At 48.2% G+C, this 26,009-nt stretch overlaps 1 protein-coding gene across 1 annotated transcript in view; it reads right to left on the bottom strand.

Annotated features, from left to right (window-relative positions):
• akna (AT-hook transcription factor) overlaps positions 1 to 26,009 on the bottom strand; it is a 181,089-nt gene that overhangs the window by 74,375 nt on the left and 80,705 nt on the right. Inside the window, exons 4-5 of the mRNA XM_085965770.1 lie at positions 19,765 to 21,047; positions 18,539 to 18,613 (exon numbers count right to left, since the gene is read on the bottom strand). Coding sequence (XP_085821896.1) covers positions 18,539 to 18,613; positions 19,765 to 21,047 — 1,358 coding nt within the window. The remainder of the gene's footprint in view (positions 1 to 18,538; positions 18,614 to 19,764; positions 21,048 to 26,009) is intronic.

Below are 26,009 nucleotides of genomic sequence, written 5' to 3'. Positions count from 1 at the left end.
TAGTTTGGATTAGCACCAATACTACGAAGCTGGAGTGTTAATCCAAATACAATCACCTGGCTCCAATGTGGGACTTCCTCCCCATGAGAATCTCACACTACACAAAACTCTTTATTATCCGGCACCAACGGGACCGGCGTGGTGCCGGTTTATCAAAAAGTCCGGATTACAGAGAGGTATAGTTTAAAAGGTACGAGAGCTCCGTACACAGCAACAAATCCAGGCTTCCCTGTTGCTTAGCAACATGTGCAGGAACTTCAGCCACAGACCATGGGCTAGATTTTCGTGGAGCCGTGAGGCGGGGTTTCAGGCGTGTGGGGGGGGGGGGGAAATCCCAAATTTGGGGGTCCTGACACCATCCCGCCCAAAACCCCGCCCCATGTAAGTTTCAGGGGCGGCGGGTACCCGCCCCGCACTGGGACCCGCCGAAACCAGGCGGGAAGGGATTAGTGCCAATTAACTGCCTGTTAACAGGTAGTTAACAGGCAGTTTTTAGCCTAATCCCTATTTTGAGGGGTTTCGTGTGGGTTTCCCGATGGCTCCAAACCACGCCAGGTTAGAGCAGGCGGGCCGTAGGGTTGAAGGAGTTGGAGGGGTCGCGATGTCGGTGCTCAGATGAGTGATGGGTGCATGAGTGTAAAGGTAAGTGTGTTTGGTGTGTCTAAAGTGTGTAAAGAACTTTTACTTACCTGTACTTACCTTAACAGCCTTTCTTCCTGTAGGCGTCGGGAGCGCATCACTCAGCCGGCACTTAAAGCTGAACGGCTGCGATCAGTGAAAAGTGACAGCCTTCAGCTTTGAGTGCCGGTGTGAGTTCTAACTGAGTCTGTGCAGAAGGACTCATGTTAGAACTCGGACTGTCAGTGTTTCACAGCAGGTACTCAGACTTAGAGCTTATCTACAAAGTTTATTCTGTTCCTTCATGGAGTCCTACAAGCTTCCATTTTGAGCAAAAGTGTTGGACTGACCATTTTTGGTATCTTTTCCACAGCTTTGGTGTCTCTATTGGGTACGGTAGCATCGCGGTAATGTCACTGGGCTAGTGATCCCGAGGCCTGGCCTAATGATCCAGAGACATGAGTTCAAATCCCACGACAGGCAGCTGGGGAATTTAAATTCAACTAAATAAATCTGGAATTAAAAACTACCATCAGTAATGGTGACCATGAAACTACCGGATTGTTGTTAAAAACCCATCTGGTTCACTAATGTCCTTCAGGGAAGGAAATCTGCGGGTCTGGCCTATATGTGACTCCAGACCCACAGCAATGTGGTTGACTCTTAACTGCCCTCTGAGGTTCAAGGAGGTGGCTCCCCACCACCTTCTCAAGGGCACTTTAGGGATGGGCAATTAATGCTGGCCTTGCCAGCAACGCCCACATCCCGTGAATGAATAAAAAAAAAAATTTGTGGCACTTGCAGTCGGATGGTGCACCACAAAATTTGGGAGGGCGGCAATCTTGTTATCACTGAATTGAAACGGTTTGATCGCAGGCTACAGATTGCAACGCGAGTGCTGTCACTGGTGCAGATTTCTATAAAGCCTAGTTATACTCCTGCAAAATGTAAGAACGCACCAAGCGTTTGCAAATAACACATCTGTTCTGCAGCCGACCTTGAAATATTAACATGTTAGGTAGATGGCGCTACCTGTAATAGGCCTGAGATTTTGAAGTCTTATGCAGTCACAGTAGTCAGAATTCAGATGTCCCACTTTAAGATCCAGGAGTGAACAGTGTGGCGGGACAATCAACCCATACTAAATTGTTTGCCTCTCAAATTCATTTTTTTTTAAACTTAGCCACTCCCTCTGAACCAGTATAAAATCAATTAAAGGAGGGACTACATGGATTTCGCCAGAAGTGAACAAATATCGGATTTGGGGGGTTCCCTTCTGGATAACAATGATTGAATGACTGCTTGGTAACATACAGCGAACACAATTTAATTTATAAGATAAATAACAAAGTAAAATATGCAAAAATCATGATGTACATAACTGAATCACTGCAGATTATAAACTGCAGTCAGCCAGGTGCTTTGACTGGGTTAACAGATTGCTGCCAAAAATGGCAGGATTGGTCAATTTACAGAGAGCAATACTCCGAACAAACCGCGATAGTCTGTGCAGAGTAACTTAGGGGGAGAAATTTGGTACCTTAGCGCCTCCGGGGGCAGGCGCTACCGGCATTGCGACCGGGCGCGGCGATAGTACCGGCGCCCGTGAAATTGAGGTGGAGGTTTGCGGTGGCGGTAACCACTAGCGCCACGCTCTCCTGCGCCCGGACATCGTGACGTCATCCAGCTGCGCAGTGCCCCGGCTCAGAAATTCACTCTCGCCCCCGGCCTGAGCGCCTGCCGTTAGCAACAACAGGTAGAGGAGGCGGTCTGCAGTCGGATGAGCGCTGGAGGAGCGCTATATAAAGGCGTCAACATCCGATCTTTTTAGTTGGCAAAGAATGCTGCCTTGTCAGCCTGACAAAGGCAAACAGGCGTTTTGAGCGATTTTCACTTGAAGGAGTCTTCTGCCTCAGAAACATTATTCAGTTTCATTTCGGTGAGATTTGAAAGTGCGACATTTCTATACTTTAATGGGGGCTGTACTGGCGCTGGACCTCGCCCTCCAGCATCAACGTCGGAGGCAGTGAGAAAGATTGCCAAATGGGCCAACAGGGCTCTCAACATGAGGCCTTACCCTCCCAGGGTATTCCGGCAGCATTTCTGTCTTAGAAGGCTCCGCTTTAGCAAGGACATGGTCACAGAACTCTGCCACCTCCTGCAGCCAGACCTCAAGCCTCACATCAGGAGCACTATGGCTCTCTCAGTGGCAGTCAAGGTGACCGTCGCACTCAATATCTACGCCAGCGGATCCTTCCAGTGAGCAACAGGAGATATATCTAACATATTGCAGTTCACCGTCCATTGCTGCATCTGCGAGGTCACAGATGCTCTCTACAAAAGGAGAAGTGATTACATTTCCTTCCCCATGACCAGAGAGAAGCAGCGCGAGCGTGCATGTGGCTTTGCCAGGATAGCGGGCTTCCCCATGGTGCAGAGCGCCATTGACTGCACCCACGTCGCTTTGCAGGCACCGCATAACAATCCTGAGGTATTCTGTAACCGCAAAGGCTACCACTCATTTAGTGTGCAGTTGGTGTGCGACCACACACAGCGCATCCTCACCGTCAATGCCCGCTATCCTGGCAGCAGCCGTGGTGCCTTCATCCTGCGCCAGGCCGGTGTGCCAGCTCTGTTCCAGCCACCACATCAAGCTCGCAAATGTCTGCTGGGAGACAAGGGCTATCCGCTATCACCAGAGTGGTGAACCTGTGGAATTCTCTACCACAGAAGACAGTTGAGGTCAATTCATTAAATATATTCAAGAAGGAGTTAGATATATTTCTTAAGGCTAAAGGGATATGGGGAGAAAGCAGGGACAGGGTACTGAATTTGGATGATCAGCCATGATCTCATTAAATGGCGGAACAGGCTCGAGGGGCCGAATGGCCTACTCCTGCTCCTATCTTCTATGTTTCTATGTTTTGGGAACAGTGACTGTAGGAAAGGAGAGAAAGAATAAAATCAGACCAGAGATATAACTTGGGGTGGAGACGAGAGCAGCACTTAGTCCAGGGACTGGACTGAGTGTGTGTGACTTGTTTGTAGAAGGCATAGGCTAGATTGGAATTCTTTTTATGCTGATGATATTTTCTGGCTGGTTACTGGAGGAGATTGAGCCCTCAAATTTAACAAGTATGAATAGAACAAGTGTCCCGAAAGTTTAAAAGGACTCTGTGTACTATCTCGGACTGTGTTGTTGCCAGGGTATACAGTATTTTTACAATTTACTCCATTCTTTAGAACAGGACGAAAGGATATAACTTCTTGCAGCTGTGTTAAAAATTCTCATTATTTTGGAGCCTGGATGGAGTGACGTGATGCAAGAACATATTCAGAGGCTGTTGAGTTAGAAGTAACATGTCAGCTGGCAATATGGACTTGATTTGACGCCAATTGACAAGGAATGGGTAGAGAATGTGGTAATGATATAAGCCTAATTAAGTTACATTTCTCCAGTGATATTTTCTGCGAGTCTATAAGGGCTGGAATAAGAACTATATTGTGTGAACAGAAAAGAAATGGCTAGAAATAATGAGGAAGAGACAAGAAGGGGTTTGGCACATTCGCCAGTGTTTCCTGCAATAGAAACAAACTTGTCAAGTGATGGACAAATAGACAAAAATAACATCTTTTCCAAATGGCTTCAAAGCATTTGTTTATTTAGCACAATGAGAGATGTCCATCAGCTGCTCGGCCAAGACTATGCATGGTTTGTTCTGTTCTGCACATGTCAGTAGGAGATGCAAAATCAGAGGTAAAACAGAGAAAGTTCTGAAATTTCTCCCTGGCTCCTGAAGGTAATTAGATACAACAATCAAAATTACTGAACCTTCGCCGGGCACATTCCACTGTTGACACTCCCAGGCCTGTAGCCACAGCGTTCTATAGAATAGCTGGTATTTTTGTACCTATTCCAACATCCTTCAATCACCGTTACTTGTTCAGAGAACAAAGCAAGACTGTGTTTTTAAAAAGAGTGAATTGTACTTTAACAGGAAACCCGGAGAAGTAAGCCCAACTCTTGATACATTCCATACCATATATAAACACGCCGGTGTTACATAAAAGCAATGTGTATTCATTTCACTAAATACAAGCCTTTTTTGTCTTTCATATTCTTCCACACAATACTCTGGCTCCACAAATCTCTTTCTATTTTTACTATAAGTAACTTAGAATTTATGGTACCGTTACTCAGAAATCAGCTCCTTGGATTTTGCTAAAGTTGGCACTGTTCTGTACTCAGTACACACATTGCTCAGCGCTCACTGCAATCCCTTCTCCTTTTTGAGGCCCCTTCCGAGGTTAGACAGGGGCTTTTTTCCAGGTCTCCGGCACCTAAATATCTGGAAATCTCTCTTAACCGGCAAAATTCAGGAGTAGGTTCAGGTAAGTTTTACTATATATTAGTGGCTGTGTAACTGGGGTTCCTGGATCTGTGGCCGTGTAACTGGGGTTCCTGGATCTGTGGCCGTGCAACAGGGACTCCTGGATCTGTGGCCGTGTAACAGGGACTCCTGGATCTGTGGCCATGCAACAGGGACTCCTGGATCTGTGGCCGTGTAACCGGGACTCCTGCACAAGTGCTGTGTAACCGGGGCTCCTGCACCTGTGGTCGAGTACGGGGCTCTCGTACCTTGGTAAGTATACCTCTCTGTAATCCGGACTTTTTGATCAACCGGCACCACGCCGGTCCCGTCGATGCCGGATAAAAAAGAGTTTCCTGTACTTAAGTTCAATGTGCAGAATAATTCAATTGGCATTTTCTACCTTAAGAAAAGTACAGAACAAAAGGAAGACCTTGGAAAATGCCAACATCCCTTCTGCACCTTCGACCAAATGAATGCCAAACGTGGTTACTGAGAAAAGTTTAGCAGCGAATTCACTTTTAATTTAAGCTTTTTAAAAATTAAAACGAGAAAAATGATTCTCGATAAATAACAACTAATTATGGATTTCACCATCTGATGGAAGGAACAGGGGCCACTTTGGCCAAAATTAAACTTTCCAAATATTACAGCCAGTTCTTTGCAAGAACGTACATAGCTGGATGCCAGCACAGAGAATTTCCTCCAGCTTCCGGGAGAGCTGTGGTTTTGCGAGTAAGGATTCAGGTTTAGGATTGGGATTTCCCCAGAGAGTAATAATAAATATGAGTGGTGGAGGATCATCTCCTGATCTGCACCTTGAATAAATTGTCATTATATGAGCAGAGAAAGAGCCCCAATAGACTGCCAGGGGAGGGGAAGATTATAACAGCCAGGGGGAAAAATTTGGTGAGTAGCGCCACCTGTTAGCGCCTAAAGAGGCAGTCAGTGGCTGTAGCGCCACTGGCTGCGCCTCCCGCGATATTCAGCAGGGGCGCTAATGGTGGCGATAGCCTATTGCGCTGCACCGCCACCGATGACGTCATCGGTGTGCGCAGCGCCCCATTTGCGCCCCGATCGCGATATTTGGTAGCGAACGCCGTTGTAGCGCCGTTCGCTACCCGCGCCCGGTTCACGGGGGCCTTGCTGCGCCGGCAGAGGCGCAAGTTAAGGTGGAGGTGCGGGGCGGCCGCTTTTTCGGCGGCCGCCTGCCAGCACCTCCGTCCCCGGCCTCCTGGTCCCCCCTCCCCCCGCGCGGCATTGCCGGCTGTTTCCCGAGAGCCCGGCACTTCTCCTTGGTGCCGGGCTCTTTTGCCGGCACTCGCGATCGGGGCTCGCGCTGTTGCAGGCCCCTCCCCCTTAACAGTGGGAGGAAGGCCTGCAGTACCGCAGCGTGCCGTGCCGCAGCGTGTGGCGCTGCGGCACGTAGCGCTGCGAAATTCACTTTCTGCGCCCTAAGAGGGATGCGGAGCGCCTCGAGCCTCGCCCCGTCTCCCTCTAGGGGCACTTCAACTGAATTTGCGGCGATCGCGGAGCAAATTCCAGCGCACAAGCGAACTTTGCGCCGCTTGGGCGCCTCAGGCCAATTTCTAGGCCCCAGTGTTTTAAAGTAAAAGGGCTAGAAATTCGTTATAGCCAAGGAATGGGCGGTGTTAGTAGAAAAGTTGGAGAATTAGCGCCAGGCACAAATGCTTTAGACTGCACGCAAAATTCATGCTCACTGCTCCATAAAATGATGGGAGTCCTAAATCAAGTCTTAAAACCTAAGCTGATTGGCATTACACTCAAAGGGTGGACCAATATCGGGTGCAGTTTAATCGCAACTCATCATTGCCACAGGCATTTTTTCACTGCTTAAAGGGAAGGTTCATTGATGCTGCAGCACCTCATTCTCAGCATTGCTGGCTGTGCAGCTGCTTCAGCAAGCAGAAGCAGAACAAGGAGAAGGAGCTGGAGGACTGAACCAGGTGTGCTCTTGGCAGATCCACGCCCCAGGGAGAGAGCCCGCAGATTCTCCAATGAAGCATTGGAGGCATTGGTTTTCGCTGTGGAGAGCCGGAGGGTGGTGCTCTACCCAGCAAGTGGCAGGTGGCCCTTGCCACAAGTCTTCCGCACATCTCGGGCAGCACTGTGGTCCCAAGACCCACACACAGTGCAGGAAGAAATTGAACGACCTCACTCGGGTGGTCAGGGTGAGTGAATGCTTCAACAAATGCTACATACTACACTATTCACACACTGCCCAAAGCACCACACCCCCAGCACTCACCCACCAACAATTTCTACCTACCAACACTCACACCCACATCTCACACCCTGCATACAATGACAGCTGACGTAAGAAAACTACTAGGCACTTGGTCCGAGTATTAAACAAGGCTTTAATCAACTGTTTTTCAACATGGAGATCTAGTTGTGTCCTTCACTAGTTCCTGTTAAAGAATGTCCTAAGCAAGCTGGGCCCATGCCTGAGTGTTTATACTCTCCCTGGACAGCGCCACCAGCAGGCCACCCAGTATTACTTCATAAATCATTTCCACATGAATTCCACAGCTATTCAACTATGGCAGGCACATCACCCAAACACATTGCTCCACACTCACTCACACACTTTCCTTTCTCTTACAGGCCAAGGTGGCGCACAACAGGAGGGAGCAGGAGCAGGAGCAGGACCGCACAGGCGGGGGGCAAGCAGACACCCAACCACTGTCTGCACTGGAGACTCGAGTATTGGGTGCCAGGTGGTGGGCGCAGTGACCACCGGCGACGTTGAGCCTCTTGGGGACAACAATGGTATGTTCATCCCTACTCCTCCTTCTCACATCCCACTTCCCACTTCCCCCTCACCCCACAAGTGTTTCGCACTTTCCAGCTAATCATGCTGTATGCATGTATTGCTCATGCTTGTGCCTTTCTGCTTTCAGGTAATCAGCAAGCACCCGAGCAGCCTGTCCCTGATGGCACCGTAGAGAGAGAGGTGGGAAAAGAGGAGGCAGAGGAAGAACACACCGCAGCACTGCATCTCCCACCCGCAGATACCAGCTCAAATACTGGCACTACGCATTCTTTAGAGGCTAGTATAGTAGCGGGATCTGCACAGGGTGAGGCACCGGGGACGAATGGGCTGCAGCAAGGCCAGGGGGAAAGGATAGCTCAGGGGCCAGCTCCCCGGAAGGAGAGTTCATGCACGAGTTCTGCTGCATAGGACTCAGATGAGGACCTCGACGGGGAGGCCTTTAGAAGAAGGGTGATGGCCATGCACATGGAGATGATAGGTGCAATGGCAAGGGTGCCCAAGAGTCTCTCGGCAATGGTAAGGAGCGTGGAGGAGTCCGCCTCCAACATTGCACAAGGCTGTGCTCACACCATGGAGCCCATCATTTCCAGTCTGCAAAGGATGGTAGACTCCCATGGTGACCCAGACCTGATGCCTCGTGTGATGGGCGATCTGGCAGATTCAATTGCATCACAGGTGGAAACGAGGCAACATCTTAGTGCTGTAATGCAGTCTATGCTTGGTTGGATTCAATTTCAGCTTGATGCAATACAAGCTCTGACTGCTGCCATTGTGGCTGGGTCTACCACCATCGACTGGGGCTGTCACGGTGTCGCAGCAGGCCAGCAATCTGTGCTCCAACAGATTGCTAGGGATGCTGAGGTGCTGCCCCGGGGGAGTGGCAGTGGGTCAGTGGAGCAGGAACCTGCTGTCCTCTCTCAGGATGACAACATTCCTGCTTCCAGCGCTGCCACTCCACCATTGCCTTTGACGCAGCCTGTCATCCAGCCAGCCCAGACTGCTGCCAGCCATGCTGAGGTGGTGCAGACTACAGTTGGGCCTTCCCGGCCCAGAGCTGGTCGAGGGTGTCCTGCAAGGCCATCTGAAGTCCCCCGCACGGACACTCAGCATCCTTCCACCAGCCCTACTGCAGCCACTGGGCCAACACTTCGTAGGAGCACGAGAGTAGGCAAAGGCACAGTAACGACAGGCACTAAGGGATTGCACAAGGTTAATTTTTTTTTGTAAATAAATGCTCACTGATTTTTGATAAATTTATTAATTCAGTTTGGATTCTTTTGTGCTGTCTCTCATTTCAGATTTGCGCTGTGATATGGCCTGTGACAGGGATGGAATGATGGGGATGTGGTGAGCAATGGGGATCTGGGGTTTAGTTAACTCGAACCGCAGCCCTTCCGGAAGGCCGATTGACTGGCTGCCTCCTCCCTTGCTCCTGTTCCTCCTCCTCATCCTCCTCCTCGTCCTCCTTCTGAGGTGGTCCCGCAATCCCTGGTGGCAAGGGCGGAGCCCTCATAATGGCCAAGTTGTGGAGCATGCAGCAGACCACCATGGAGTGGGACACCCGCTCAGCCGAGTACTGGAGGGCTCCTCCCGAGCGGTCAAGGCAGCGGAACCATTGCTTCAGCAGGCCGATGATCTGCTCGATGATGTTCCTGGTGGCAGCATGGCTCTCATGATATGAGTGCTGGGCAGGAGTGATGGGGTTGTGGAGGGGAGTCATGAGCCAGGTGGAGAGTGGATAGCCCTCACCTCCGAGCAGTCAGCCGCGAGCTTGATTTGATGGCTGGAAGAGTGCTGGCACAGGATGAAGGCATCGTGGCTGCTGTCAGGATAGCGGGCATTCACGTTGAGGATTCGCTGTCTATGGTCGCACACCAACTGCTCATTAAGTGAGTGGTAGCCTTTGCGGTTACAGAAGATCTCAGAATTGTTATGAGGTGCCCGCAAAGCCACATGTGTGCAGTCAATGGCGCCCTGCACCATGGGGAGGCCCGCTATCCTGGCAAAGTCACATGCACGTTCGTCCTGCTTCTCTCTGGTGATGGGGAAGGAAATGTAGTCCCTTCTCCTACTGTAGAGAGCCTCTGTGGCCTCCCGGATGCAGTGATGGACGGCGAACTGCGTGATGTTAGCTATGTCTCCTGTTGCAGACTGAAAGGATACGCTGGCGAACAAATTTAGGGCCTGTGACCTTGACTGCCACTGAGAGAGCCGTGGTCACCCTGGTCTGAGGCTGGAGGTCTGGTTGCAGGAGGTGACAGAGTTCTGTGTCCACCTCCTTGGTGAAGTGGAGTCTTCTTATATACTGCTCCTCGCTTAATTGGAGGTAGGAGAAGTGCTCTCAGAATACCTTCAGCGGGTAAGGCCTCCTGTGGAGAGCCCTGATGGCCCTCCTCCTCCTTCTGACCACATGTTCCAGTCTTACTCGCTGCCTCCGCTCCCTCCATTGTAGATCCTGGAGGGTGAGGTCGATTGTCAGTACAGCCCCTATTAATGTAACCAAGTTTAGCAGTTTAAATCTTTGAACACTAAGGGCTGGATTTTGTCATTGGGGCGGGCTGGGGGCATGTCAGGTGGTCGGCGTGTCAGGACCCCACCTCCGATGTGAGGTGGGACAAGAGTGCGATTTTGCCCTAATTGGGCACTTGATTTCCAGCGTGCGGGAACCCCTGGCCCAATGAGTCTTTTGATACTGAAACTCGCCTCCAATGACGTCATCAATGCAGCTGGATTTAAGGCCTGCAAGCAGCCTTGTTTTTTTTTTCAGCCTTACAACTTTATCAACAAACTTCTGAGGAATTCCTACTGCTACTATGTCCAGCACCAGACCAAAGTATGCACCCAGATTCGATGAGGCCTCCCTCCAAGCTCTGGTGGAGGGAACAAGAGCAAATAAGGAAGTGCGCTTTCCTTCCTCAGGGAGGAAAAAGCCTCCACAGCAGACCAAAGCTGTGTGGCCGCAAGTGGCACAGGAGGTGAATGCGATTTCAATGTGCAGCAGAATCTGGCTGCAGTGCCGAAAGAGGTTTCATGACCTTCTCCGCACAGGAAAAGTGAGTATTCCATCCCCAACACCCTCAACCTGATCCCCATCGCCTCTCATCGCCAGCACTCTGCTTTGTCAACCTCCTCCTCCACATCCCACTTCACCCTTACATCCCAGCACCTTTACCCATTCCCTCTCTCTCTATGTTCACATTCACTTAACTATTCGACTATGCAGCCCTCACACTCCCTATCACTGTGATGCTATGATGCAACTTACAACACACAGGGAGGGCCCTTGGTCTTGGCACCTCACTCCATCTTTGTGACCTTCTAAGCATCTATGCTATGGATTCTCTACACTCACTCCTTCATTCTCACTCAAACTCCACTTGTCTCCCTCATTGCAGGAAAAGAGAGCCCACAATAAGAGGGAGAGGACGAGGACAGGAGGAAGGCCACCCTCAATAGCCCAGCTCACCACTGCAGAGGAGATGGCCCTGGAGATTGTGGGAGTGGAGGAGGATTGGTAAGTGGAGGACGGACAGATGGGCGCATCAGAGCAAGCTGGTGACAGAATAGTTTTTCGTCTCTCTCATTGACATTGCATGAGTGACTGATATTGATTCTGATGCTCTAACAGATTGACTTATTGATCATCTGCACAATTCAATGTGCATGCAATGTTTATCTCACATGTCTAACTCTTTCCTTTACTCTCCCACAGGACCATCAATAGTCCCCCTCCCCACTGTCCAGGAGGAAAGGAAATAAATGGTTCCCATTCTTCTGGTATATACCTCAGTTGAGGAAGCACTCAGTCAAGGTGGGGAGAGGAGTTTCCCAGGAGGTCACACTCAGGCTACAAACTTCCACAACAATGAGTAGGCCTGCTAAAAGATCCCCCAGACCTGAGACAAAGTTCTGCCACCTGCAAATGATGATTGCTGAAAGCGTTTTTTTAATGGTGAAGCTGCAGCCGTTAGTATTCAACCAACCTGTGAGGCCGCCAGGATTAACTGGCGTGTTCCAGAGGAGACGTGCAGCACGGGGGAAAAGTGTTAAATTCAGAAAGGCCTCTCAAAATTGGATTATAGAGGCACGTAACTGATTCTTAAGGGCCTTAAGGGCCTATCCCGCCAGGCGGGATGGAAACGGGGTCTGATACCCCGATTCTGGGAAAATTGCTCGGAAGCGGGCTCGGAGCCACCTGCCATTTTTTGCGACTTTAACACCTCACATGCCTCCAATCCCGCCTCCTCGGGCCTGGCAAAATCGAGTCCTAAATGTGCTCCTTTTTATTTGCCAGAAGACTCTCGATACAAAGGAACCTTGAAATGACTGAATGAAACTGTTGCAGTGGGTGAAACTAACAAAATAACACTGAAACTGCGGTAACCTAACAGCTGCGAGTGATTACTGATGATCCCTTTAAATAACGTCCCCGGGGCTGGCTTCCTGGTGCTGCACGCCAGCTCTCCTAGTTGGTGTTTACTCCAGGCGGTGAGGTAAGTGGCAAAAAATCAATTTTGCAAAATCGGGCGGTCAGTGAGCATTGCACGCTCACGGACGTCACAATCTCCTTGGCATTGACGTTCCCGGTGATACCTCTTATCGGCAGCGCTACGGGGAGTGTGGCGCTGGATTCGCCTCGCCTTGGCAATACTGGTTTAGCGCCCCATTAGCACCATCTACTGGCGCTAAGGGGACAAATTTTTCTCCCAAAGAGTCCCTGTGATACTTCCCCCTTATAGTTTGGGGCTGATCCTCGTTTATGTGGAGAATAACTTAATATTGAATGGAGTATTTTCTCATTTTATCTAGGAGAGTACTGCAGATTAGTTATAGCATGAGTTAAATGCATAATAAAGTTCTCCTACGTCGCCCAACAAATATCCTCTAATGCATCAGGGAGGCATTTTCATTTCTCACACCAGCCATCCCTGTGTTTCTCAGAGTGAGAGTTCCAATTTTTGCTGAATTGAGGCCAATTCCACTTGCGGACTTGTAGCAGAAGTATCTGCCTTGGAATTTCCCCTACATCCAGGTAAAAACAAATTCCTGCTCTAAACATAGCCTAGGCTGTAAAAGGTTTAATACTATTCTTCACAAGACTGCTTAGTTGCTATGAAACCCAAGGTGCATTCGAAACAAACAGAATGTTCGCACCAGTTTAACACCATGTGCATCCACTCAAGTTCAGACATGCCACCAGTGCAGCAACTGCTTGCCAACTTGTTTCCACTGTTTGTTGACGAGTTCACAACAGTGGCTTAGTGAGCAACTCTGCAAACACTGGAGCCCAACAAGTTCCCACACCTTTTCCAGGAACCTCTCATTCACTGTAAAGCAACTAGAAAAGTGCTGGCATTTGGCACAGGAATAATGAGCTGTACGACGCTGTCATTTCCAAGATTCTATGGATCCTCACAGGATCTAATGGCAAGGTGTTCCTCCACATCCCCTCACCAACTCCTGGTGCGTGTACCCTTCCTGCATGGTCCCTTGCACCTATAGCTCAGGCCTTATCTCAGACTCCTTGATCTCAATAACTACCTCTTTTTCACCTGCTTTGATTGTAATACCCTCATCAATAAAACTGGATTGTGCAGTACTTCTTATAACATTCTTAACATATTCTAGATGTATATAGTCGGAAACTAAAATTGAACTTGAGCTGCCTAACTCAAATATGTAAAACTGGAGCTTATAAGAAATAGGAGTAGGCTAGTCAGCCCCTCAAGCCTCCTCCACCATTCAATAAGATCAAGGCTGATCTTCTACTTCAACTCCACCTTCCCGCACTATCCCCACATCCCTTGGTTCCCATGGTATCCAACAATCTATCAATCTCTGTCTTGAATAGACTCAATGTCTGAGCATCCACTGCCCTCTGGGGTAGAGAATTCCAAAAATTCACAACCCTTTGAGTGAAGACATTTCTCCTCCTCTCAGTCCTAAATGGCCGACCCCGTATTCTGAGACTGTGACCCCCTAGTTCTAGATTCTCCAGCCATGGGAAATATCCTCCCAGCATTTACCCTGTCATGCCCCTTAAGAATTGTATACATTTCAATGAGATAATCTCTCTTTCTTCTAAACTCTAGGGAATAAAGGCCTAGTCTACTCAATCTCTCCTCATACGACAATCTGCCCATCCCAGAAATCAGTCGAGTGAACCTTTGTTGCACTCCCTCGAAGGCAAGTATATCCTTCCTCAGGTAAGGAGACCAAAACTGTACACAGTTTAAAGGCTCAAATGTGAAATGACATCAATGAAAGTGTCCTGTGAGCCGTCACTTTCAGCAGTTCCAGCACATTTACACCTGACAGCTAAGAATGGATTGTTAATACCAGACAGAAATAAACTTATTAACCTTTGCTGAGTAACCACTAGTTACATTCCACCATACACAACGAGAATGGACTAAGTATCAGCACACATCGGATAATTCTGGCAGGGAAATTTGATTTTGCATTTTGATACCAGGAAATACAATTCATTGCTCGCATTTAAGTTTGATTATACATGGAATTTTATCCAACTATTCCCCTGTTACTGCTCTAGTAAATCTGGACTCAATCATATCAGTCAAGACTGCGCTCGATTGGGGAGATGATTGGCTCAAATTCCTAATGAAATGACTGTGTGCCAGGACCAGGCTCTGTGTCTCCGCTGCATTATTTTGCTGCTCCACACAATCTGCTAGGGGATGGATTTAAACAAGTGCCATTATTATCATTATAACAGAGTGGAAATTAGCACAGCTTAAATAAGTACCATCAACCATGTGAAGTTCCTGACAGGCCGTTCGAAGTGGTTATTAAACATACTGTATTACATAATCGTGGCACTGTATTGCAAAAAAGGTTCTTGATGCATGATGTAATGGGAATGCTGTACCATAATATGATGATGTTGTAGCAGCTACAATCTAAAATTTACTCCTTAAAAAAAGTGGCAATCTTTTTAAAAAGGAGGTGCTGTCTTCATGCAAGTTGTTTCCTAAACTATCTCACACACACACACACACACACACACACACACACACACTCACACACACACAGACACACTCTGACACACACACACTCTGAGACACACAGACACTGACAGACACACAGACACTGACACACAGACACAAACTCACACACAGACACACACAGTCACACACAGACACTGACAGACACTCACACAGACATTCACACAGACACTCAGACACAGACACACACTGACACACACACTGACAGACACACACACACTGATACTCACACACACTGATACTCACACAGACACACACAGACACACACACACTCTGACACAGACACACAGACACAAACTCGCACACAGACAGACAGACACACACAGACACTTCAGCTGCTTCATCAATGACCTTCCCTCCAACATAAGGTCAGAAATGGGGATGTTTGCTGATGACTGCAGTGTTCAGTGCCATTCACAACTCCTTAGGTAATGAAGTAGTCCATGCCCGCATGCAATAAGACCCAGACAACGTTCAAGCTTGGGCTGATAAATGGCAGGTAACATTCGCGCCACAGAAGTGTCAGGCAATGACTATCTCCAACAAGCGAGAGTCTAACCACCGCCTCTTGACATTCAATGGCATTACCATCGCCGAATCCCACACCATCAACATCCCGGGGGTCACCATTGACCAGAAACTTAACTGGACCAGCCACATAAATACTGTGGCAACAAGAACAGGTCAGAGGCTAGGTATTCTGTGGTGAGTGTCTCACCTCCTGGCTCCCCAAAGCCTTTCTACCATCTACAAGGCACAAGTAAGGAGTTTGGTGGAATACTCTCCACTTGCCTGGATGAGTGCAGCTCCAACAACACTCAAGAAGCTCGACACAATCCAGGACAAAGCAGCCCGCTTGATTGGCACCCCATCTACCACCATAAACATTCACTCCCTCCACCACCGGCGTACCGTGGCTGCAGTGTGTACCATCTACAAGAGCAGCAACTCGCCAAGACTTCTTCGGCAGCACCTCGCAAACCCGCGACCTCTTCCACCTAGAAGGACAAGGGCAGCAGGCGCATGGGAACACCCCCACCTCCAAGTTCCCCTCCAAGTCACACACCATCCTGACTTAGAAGTATATCGCCGATCCTTCAACATCGCTGGGTCAAAATCCTGGAACTCCCTCCCTAACAGCACACGGACTGCAGCGGTTCAAGAAGGCGGCTCACCACCACCTTCTCAAGGGCAATTAGGGATGGGCAATAAATGCTGGCCTTGCTAGCGATGCCCACATCCCATAAACAAATAAAAAAGCAGACACACACATGCACAGACACACACACAGACACACACACACAGACAGACACACAAAATTCCTTCCCCTTGTCATTGATGAAGACATTGATGAAGACATTTAAATGTTGTTGGATTTCTTGGAGCAATGGGTGACGTTGGTGTAGTTGTACTCTGATTTACCAGAATGACAGCCCTGTTAAGGTGCCATTTAGATCAATGGTCACAGTAGGGGTGTCGGTTAGGAGAACTGCCTCAACAATTAAGACACTTAAGACAGCCTTAAACACACCCACCCACAGTGGGTTTGCAGCCACCATGCATATTATACCTTATCCCTATTCATGAATAGACATTGTTACCCAATGGGCCGTTCCCTAAAGTTACTGAACGTTGACCAGGGTGAGAGAAGAGGGCAGGATGCTTTCCTGTCTCTGCTGTGCCATGACTTCAAAACTAACACTCCAACTCCCAGAGCACACGGCTCATTTTGAGCTAATGTCGAATATAAAACTGGCCCAATAAACTTAATATGCAAATTCTGGCATTATATATAAAATTTCCATCCAATGGCTGCACATTTCATTCTGAGGCCATCTAAAGAGCACAGAGGACCCATTGAGGAAAATGAGCTACTTATCAGTTCAAGCAGAGATGAGAGAAAACCATTAAACCACCATCAGCAATAGCCATTATATCAGTCCTGGTTCATTCATGTTTCTGAGAGGAATCAGACCAAATAAGCTGCTAAATGCAGATAACTGGACACTGACTAAGATGCATTCTCATAGCTTTTATGCTGACATCATCAATTATGGAGCTCCTAAACAGTTATAACAGCTCTGACAGACTCCCCAGTGTGTCAACTCCTTGCAGACAGCCTAAATGATAACTTATGCATTACCCCCTTAAAGCTGGCTAAATGACAATGTTGCTCTGCAGATAATAGGGAAGGCTTGAACAGCAGGTAAGAATTTACATTAACTGAGCTAAATGTGCCATGGGAGACAAGGTTGGGAAAAGCACACGAAAAGAACACTGCAGCAATATGAAAGAGTCGGTACACAGAATGCAGGGGTGTGTGTGTGCCAGGAATTTGGGAGAGGAGGGATGAGGGAATTCTTCCAAAGGTCAGTGACTAGAGGGGCAAAGGCTGGTAGTGCTTTGAACAGGACTGAGAATGCAACAGAGAATGCATCAGCGTCGATCACTTAATGTCACATAAGGGTCTGGGCAGAATAAACACCTGTCCAGGGGTTGGTGTGAATGGCAGACAACATCCCCACCAGATGGACCCCCAGGTTGTGCAGTAATGTTGTAAGGGATGAAATCACAATAAATCTTGGTAACACTTAATAACTAGTGTGATAGGGAAAGCAGATTAAATTTGGTGTTCATGTAATCTTGAATGATGATGATGTATGTCACCAGTTTAAAAAGAGGAATTTAGGACCCCTGCTCCTCCCACCAAGTGCAGAAATCCCACCATGCACTCCTCCAAAAAATATAGTATGAAACATGTTAAGTACCCCCCAAAAAATCTGTTGTGATGGGTCAGACAATATTTTCAACGCTTTGACACATAATCCTGACGGAGCTTGGACACCATCCGGTCAGGTCCCAAACATGGATTTGAAATTAGCTCGGAGTAATGGGGTGCGAGTACCCTCGTGGCTGCTAAAGAGTCCAGGTGAAGTGAAGCTGCACGATCTCAACCACTTCGTGATTGCCTCACATCTGTAGGCCAATATTCAACTGCCCATTTTTTCTTTTAGGGGAGAAACAGGCGGTCATGAGTTGAAAATCCCCCCCCCACTCCACCACCCCCTCCGCCCCCACCCCCCCCCCCCCGCCTCCTCTGAGAGACTGTTACAAAATAAAGGCTCAAAGGCTTTTTACCAAATGAAGGAGAATTACAGTCCTTACTCTCTAACTCCTGTGTCCCACAGAGCAGAAAGCCTCCCCGCCTGCTTCAGGGTAGTGAGTATAAAGCAGCATTGCGGCCACAGAAATTCATTTCAAATAGAATTATAATATGGAATCCTGACACAAATTGCATTTGTAGGAAAGAAAAATGTGTTGCATATTAAATAGAATCTACAGCACAACAGGCCATTCGGCCCAATTGGTCCATCTCTGTGGTTATGCGCCACACGAACCTTCTCCCACCTTCTTCATCTAAGCCCATCAGCATAACCTTCTATCCCTTTCTCCCTCATGCGTTTTTCTAGATTCCCCTTAAATCCATCTATGTCATTCGCCTCAACTACTCCTTGTGGTAGCGAGCGCCACATTTCTGCCACTCTCTGGGTAAAGACGAAGATTCTCCTGCATTCCCTATTGGATTTACTGACGACTATCTTATACTTATGGCCGCTAGTTTATATTACGCAATCACGAAAACAAAATGGCTGCTGCTTGTATAATGCAAGCCAGAATTTCCGAATGAAAGCACTTTTTTCATGTATTTTGTTTCAGTAGTTCCCTACCTTAGCCCCAATCCGCAATCGATCAATGGTATTTTCTGCTTCAGCGTATTTGGTTAGGAGCCGGCGATAATCCTCCTGTTAAAAAGAAAAATTCAAGGTTATTGTGGCTCACTGACAGCCTGCGGTTGTTTAGGTACAAGGGGTGCCAAGAAGTACCAGCCAGTTGGAAGTGAACCATTGGTGGCTGGCAGGGCCTTGCACCTCTCTGGCAGTTGTACAATATTTCAGAAATATTTAACAGAATGCTTCTTGAGCCTATTCCTGGGGAAGGGAACAAAATAAAATGGGAGCACTGATGAAATGTGAGCAATAAGTTTAGCAATGACATCATTAGGACAACTTCTCAAAGAAGCACAACATGATTACTAATATAAGCCAACTTGTTCTTGGTGATATTAATGGACAAACATGTGAGCCGTTCTTAGGACATTCCTCCGCCCGCTATTTTAACACAAATGTTAACTGTGTTTATTTAAAATGGGTTAATCCCTCTGCTAAAATAGCAAATAAAGTCATGCCTTCTGAATGAGTTAAGCATTTGCTGGCTAACATCACAAATGGTCATTTCTGGGCACTCAATACAAAAGCTTTTCACCTAAACTGCATTAAAAATTCTCAGTTGGAAAAATGGCAACTGCAAAGAGATATCTGCCGGGAATAGCTCAGTGCAGTACGGAGGGAGTGCTGCACTGTTGAAGTGCCTTCTTTCAGATGAGACGTTAAACTGAAGCCCCGTCTGCCTGCTCAGGTGGCCCTAAAAGATCCCATGGCAGCATTTTGAAGAAGAGCAGGGGAGTTCTCCCCAGTGAGCTGGCCAGTATTTATCCCTCAAATCAACACCCAACAACAGATTATCGAGTCATTATCACATTGCTGTTTGTGTGCAAATTGGCTGCCGCATTTCCCCACATAGCAACGGTGACTACACTTCAAGAGCAGTTCATTGGCTGTAAAGCACTTTGGAGCATCCGGAGGTCCTGAAAGGTGCTATATAAATGCAAGTTATTTATTTTTTCTTTGACTATGAGGGAGAAATTCAAGGCTGAAAACTCCAGCCACTTTACTACCTCACCTTGACCCAATTCTCAGAAGGGGTTCTTGTTCACTTGATCCTGCTCACTTTAGCAAATGTCCCTCAGCATTCTCCTACTACCTGTACTGTTAATTTGTTTGACTGAAAATGACTCAGAGTGAAGTTACTAAGACTACGTTTACTCACTCATTACCTGCAGTTGATAAACCATTTCTGTGGCTTGCTGTGGCGACTTGAATTCTGCCACCACCTTTACTCCTGAAGGTGTCGGTGTGATCAGAGGACACTCGTTACTGCTTTGCAGCACGTGGCGAACAATCTCTGCAGGAGAGTGGAGTAGAAGCCGCGTGTCATTTCTATTGCTCTTCATGACGACGATCTTACTCCTGGGCTTCTGGTAGGCTTGCTCATCCTTGGGAAATTTAACTCGTGGCCCCACTTTTGAGAAATCTGGCAGTGGGTAGTTAAGCTGACCCCGGCCGTACATTACTGTTTCTGAAGTTATCTTTCTTGATAATGGCTTGAATGAACTGATTCTTGAAGCTCTTTGATTAATTGCTCTCCTTTGGGGAGTCAGAGTTTTTATTTGCCTGTTCACTTTAGAGTTTTGACCAGTGTTATCCTTTAAAATATGTGGTTTACCAAGGGTATGAGGAGATTTCTGATGATTGGTCAATTTGACTTGCTTCTTAGCTGCGGCTTCACTGTCCTCAGATTTCCTGCTTTTACCTTTTTGTCTTTCATTACCAGACTCAGAATCCTGATTTCCTTTTACAGAACCTCTCTCCTTGTTCGAAAACCTACCCACTGATTCTTCAACACTATCAGTGCCCGGTGATTCTGGAATGGTCTCAGCCTCAATATCTGGGCCACTTACTAGGTCTTCAACTGAAAGGTGACTGAGCAATGCCTGATTAAAATGGAACGTTGCATAATTAAATGAAGAGTTGTCCTGGCTCTCTTTTCTAATCTCATCAGCAGATCCTATTGCCTTGTTATCATGGGACAATTCTAACGCATCTCCATAATGGTCTACATTATTAGTATAAGTAGCTTCAAAGTCATCGGAATAACAATCCTGCGCTAATAGGCTGGAATCTTTACCCTGAGTTTTTGAGTAGCTAACGCTTCCATTGGACTGATCAGAGAGTTTGTCTGCATGGTCCCTTATACTTTGTACTGAAAAATCATCCCCACGATCCAATATATTTTGTGCCTTGCTATATACTTCATATCTGTGCCATGAGTCTCTCAGTGTGCTTGGGTTGGTTTCCTCAATTTGCTCATCATAGGGCAAATCAGAGTACTCCTCTTCACTGTCCTCCTTGCTGGTGCCGACCTCACTGTGAAGGGTAAAGTTTCCCTGCTCCTTTTCATCTTCAGTCATGTCCAGCTGTTGATCTCGCTCAGGATGCCAATGAGATTTTGAATCCTGATCGTCGAGAATCCCATCCTTCTCCTGTGGTTCCGATTCATCTAGGAATTGAAAAAGTGTATTGTAAGAGCAAACTGGCACATATATCTCATTGGGGGTCATTTTGACTTCGGACGATATAGTGTGTGAAACATGCAATATCAGCTTGACCACCTGTTAAACACCTCTCCCATTGACTTCAATGGAAGCGAAAATTAAAATGACCCCCCCCCCGTTGTATTTACCAGCAACAGTTTCTCATTGGTATTTTTCTAAACAATATTTTGCACTGATTCAACACCAAATTAGAATACTAGTACTGTATTATATGAAAGAATATAGAATTTATTTGCAAAAATTGTGACAGTCATAGAGTCATAGAATCATAGAGTCATAACAGCAAAGGAGGCCATTCAGCCCATCGAGTCCATGCCGACTCTCTGTAGGGCAATCCAGTCAGTCCCATTGCCCTGCTCTATCCCCGCAGCTCTGCAAGGTTATGTCCCTCAAGTGCCTATCCAGTGTCCCCTTGAAAACATTGAGGCCTACAAATTTGGCCTAAGAGGGCTCTAACGGGGCGCAAAGTAACTAGCGCTGCGCCGCCAACACCTCCCGCGAAATTCAGCGGGAGGTTAGCGGCGGCGGTAACCGTTAACGCCCTGCGGTGCTGCACTGCCAGCGATGACGTCATTGCCGTATGCAGCACCCCCCTCGCGTCCCGGCCGCGATCTTCGGTAGCGCCCCCTGACTTACCGCCAGATGCCATGTCCGATGGGGTCAGGGGGGTCTACCTGCGGCTGGGGCGGCGCAAATTAAAGGGGAGATGCCGGGCAGCCATTTTTGTTGTTGGCTGCCTGCCAGCACCTGCCCCACGTTGCTGTCCCTCGCCTCCTGAGCACCCCCCCCGCCCCCCCGCGGAGTGCCGGCTGCGTCCGTGAGCCCGGCATTTCTCTCGAGTGCTGGGCTCTTTTGCCGGCACTCCGATCCCTGGTGGCCCAGCTGGGCCCCGGGTCACGCTGCGCTAGGCCCCTCCCCTTTAATAAGGAGAGGAGGGCCCGCTGTACCGCTGCGCGACATGCCGCAGCACCAGTGTCGCAATATTCAATCACAGTGCCCCAAGAGGGAGGCGGGGTGCTTCCAATAGCACCCCGCCTCCCTCTTGGGGCACTACTGGTGAATTTCGGCTGCTGGGGCGCAAATTTTTTGGGGGCGCTATTTCCCCCGCCCCCCCCGCCCCCGAGTGTCTTCGCTTCCACCACTCAATGCGTAAAAAAGTTTTTTCTCACATCCCCCCCGTATCTCTTGCCCATCACCACCGACCGCCCTCCCTCAGCTGATGAATCAGTACTCCTTCATGTTGAACACCAATTGGAAGAAGCACTGAGAGTAGCAAGGGCACAAAATGTCCTCTGGGTGGGGGACTTCAATGTCCATCACCAAGAGTGGCTCGGTAGCACCACAACTGACCGAGCTGGCTGAGTCCTAAAGGACATAGCTGCCAGACTGGGTCTGCGACAGGTGGTGAGGGAACCAACAAGAGGGAAAAACCTATTTGATCTCGTCCTCACCAATCTACCTGTTGCAGATGCATCTGTCCATGACAGCATTGGTGGAAGTGACCACCGCACAGTCCTTGTGGAGACGAAGTCCCATCTTCATGTTGAGGATACCCTCCACCGTGTTGTGTGGCACAACCACCGTGCTAAATGGGACAGATTTCGAACAGATCTGGCAACTCAAAACTGGGCATCCATGAGGCGCTGTGGGCCATCAGCAGCAGCAGAATTGTATTCAACCACAATCTGTAACCTCATGGCCCGGCATATCCCTCACTCTACCATTACCATCAAGCCGGGAGATCAACCCTGGTTTAACGAAGAGTGCAGGAGAGCATGCCAGGAACAGCACCAGGCATACCGAAAAATGAGGTGTCAACCTGGTGAGACTACAACACAGGACTACTTGCATGCCAAGCAACGGAAGCAACATGCGATAGACAGAGCTAAGCGATCTCACAACCATCGGATCAAATCAAAGCTCTGCAGTCCTGCCACATCCAGTCGTGAGTGGTGGTGGACAATTAAACAGTTACCAGGAGGAGGAGGCTCCAAAAATATCCCCATCCTCAATGATGGTGGAGCCCAGCGCGTGAGTGCAAAAGACAAGGCTGAAGCATTTGCAGCTATCTTCAGCCAGAAGTGCCGAGTGGATGATCCATCTCAGCCTCCTCCTGAGGTCCCCAGCATCACAGATGCCAGTCTTCAGCCGATTCAATTCACTCCACGTGATGTCAAGAAACGGCTGAAGACAGTGGATACTGCAAAGGCTATGGGCCCTGACAACATTCCGGCAATAGTACTGAAGACTTGTGCTCCAGAACTAGCTGCGCCCCTAGTCAAGCTGTTCCAGTACAGCTACAACACTGGCATCTACCCGGCAATGTGGAAAATTGCCCAAATATGTCCTGTCTACAAAAAGCAGGACAAATCCGACCCGGCCAATTACCGTCCCATCAGTCTACTCTCAATCATCAGCAAAGTGATGGAAGGTGTCGTCGACAGTGCTATCAAGCGGCACTTACTCAGCAATAACCTGCTAACTGACGCCCAGTTTGGGTTCCGCCAGGGCCACTCAGCTCCTGACCTCATTACAGCCTTGGTCCAAACATGGACAAAAGAGCCGAACTCGAGGTGAGGTGAGAGTGACTGCCCTTGACATCAAGGCAGCATTTGATCGAGTGTGGCATCAAGGAGCCCTAGCAAAACTGAAGTCAATGGGAATCAAGGGGAAAACTCTCCATTGGTTGGAATCATACCTAGCACAAAGGAAGTTGGCTGTGGTTGTTGGGGGTCATTCATCTCAATCACATGACATCACTGCAGGAGTTCCTCAGGGCAGTGTCCTAGGCCCAACCATCTTCAGCTGTTTCACCAATGACCTTCCCTCCATCATAAGGTCAGAAGTGGGGATGTTCGCTGATGATTGCACACTGTTCAGCACCATTCGAGACTCGTCAGATACTGACGCAGTCCATGTCCATATGCAGCAAGACCTGGACAACATTCAGACTTGGGCTGACAAGTGGCAAGTAACATTCGCACCACACAAGTGCCAGGCAATGCCCATCTCCAACAAGCGAAACTCTAACCATCTCCCCTTGACATTCAATGGCATTACCATCGCTGAATCCCCCACTATCAACATCCTGGGGTTTACCATGGATCAGAAACTGAACTGGACCAGCCATATAAATACTGTGACTACAAGAGCAGGCCAGAGGCTGGGAATTCTGCGGCGAGTGTCTCACCTCCTGACTCCCCAAAGCCTTGCCACCATCTACAAGGCACAAGTCAGGAGTGTGATGGAATACTCTCCACTTGCCTGGATGAGTGCAGCTCCAACAACACTCAAGAAGCTCGACGCCATTCAGGATAAAGCAGCCCGCTTGATTGGCACTCCATCCACCACCTTCAACATTCACTCCCTCCACCACCGGCGCACTGTGGCTACAGTGTGTACCATCTACAAGATGCACAGCAGCAACTCGCCAAAGCTCCTTCAACAGCACCTTCCAAACCCGCGACCTCTACCACTTAGAAGGACAAGGGCAGCAGACGCATGGGAACATCACCACCTACAAGTTCCCCTCCAAGCCACACACCATCCTGACTTGGACCTGTATCGCCGTTCCTTCACTGTCGCTGGGCCAAAATCCTGGAACTCCCTTCCTAACAGCATTGTGGGTGTACCTACACCATATGGACTGCAGCGGTTCAAGAAGGCGGCTCACCACCATCTTCTCAAGGGCAATTAGGGATGGGCACTAAATGCAGGCCTAGCCAGCGACGCCCACATCCCATCAATGAATTTTAAAAAACCTTAAATCTGTGTCCCCTAGTCCTTGTACCATCAACTAGTGGGAACAGCCTTTCCCCGTTTAGCCTATCCAAACACGTCATAATCTTGCACACCTTGATCAAATCACCCCTCAACCTCCTTGAAAACAAATCCAGCTTCTCCAACCTGTCCTTGTAGCCAAGATCCCCCATTCCCGGAATTCATTTTGGCAATATAGCACATTGGTGGTTGGAAGTGCATTTGTACACATCTTTGCCTTCCAGCCGTGAGTAGATAAAAAGTGCAAGTCAAGCATTTCTCAATGACGAAAATGGGGGTATAAAGAATCAGTGGGAGAGTGACAGAGATTTGGAGAGGGAATTATAGTTTGCACGAAGACCTTCATAAACTTAAGAGCCATTTTCATTATGACCTACATGAATAGCCAAATGTACTTTAGCCCCTTTGTCACTAAAAAAAAAAGTAATTTCAGTCACCAATGGGAGCAGATTATAAAATAGCCCCCATGTTGGGTAGACTGAACTAAATTGCTGACTGCAATGTCACACTTTTGCCAGTCATGTTAACCTGCAGTGCAAGCAGCAATGCTGGTTCCATGTTAGCTGTGTTAACCTACATAGAAGCACAGTAAACGGATTCTAGTCCACGCATCCCATAAGCCATGAATAGAGCACATCAGTCTAAACCACCTCTTGTGCAATTGACTATACCAGATGGAATGCACTTCCTGCCCGTTTTCCTGCATTGAATATTGTAGTGTTGCAATACCCACTTCCACTTCCTGTTTAAGGGAATCAAATTGGTTTTCTGTAGGCAGAAGGAAGGAGGTTAGCACATGTCTTCCTCATCCTGCAGCTACAGCTTGTACATCCTTTTGAAAAGGGTCGAGCAGGTGCTTTCTCCCGCATCATCTGACCGTATTGTGCGATTATGTTTTGATGCAGCCACTGTGCTGCATTGTTCTTCAATTATTACGTACTGTAATCTTGCTATACACAACTGGACACTTTGAAAATTAGTAGAACTCCAATGGCATCCTTCGATTGTTAATAATGGACAAAGGCAGGGCCCTGTGGTTGTTAGGACAGTATCAAGAACACATCAAGAATGTAAGAAAACATGGAATTTTTGAAAAGTTAATTCGGCTCTTCAAGCTTGCTTCTTCC

This window comes from Somniosus microcephalus, chromosome 23 (assembly GCF_052327205.1).
Source record: "Somniosus microcephalus isolate GS21.2 chromosome 23, FLI_Smic_1.0, whole genome shotgun sequence".
Lineage (NCBI taxonomy): Eukaryota > Metazoa > Chordata > Chondrichthyes > Squaliformes > Somniosidae > Somniosus > Somniosus microcephalus.
The sequence above is the reverse complement of the archived record's forward strand: the minus strand, read 5'-3'. Positions and strand labels throughout refer to the sequence as shown.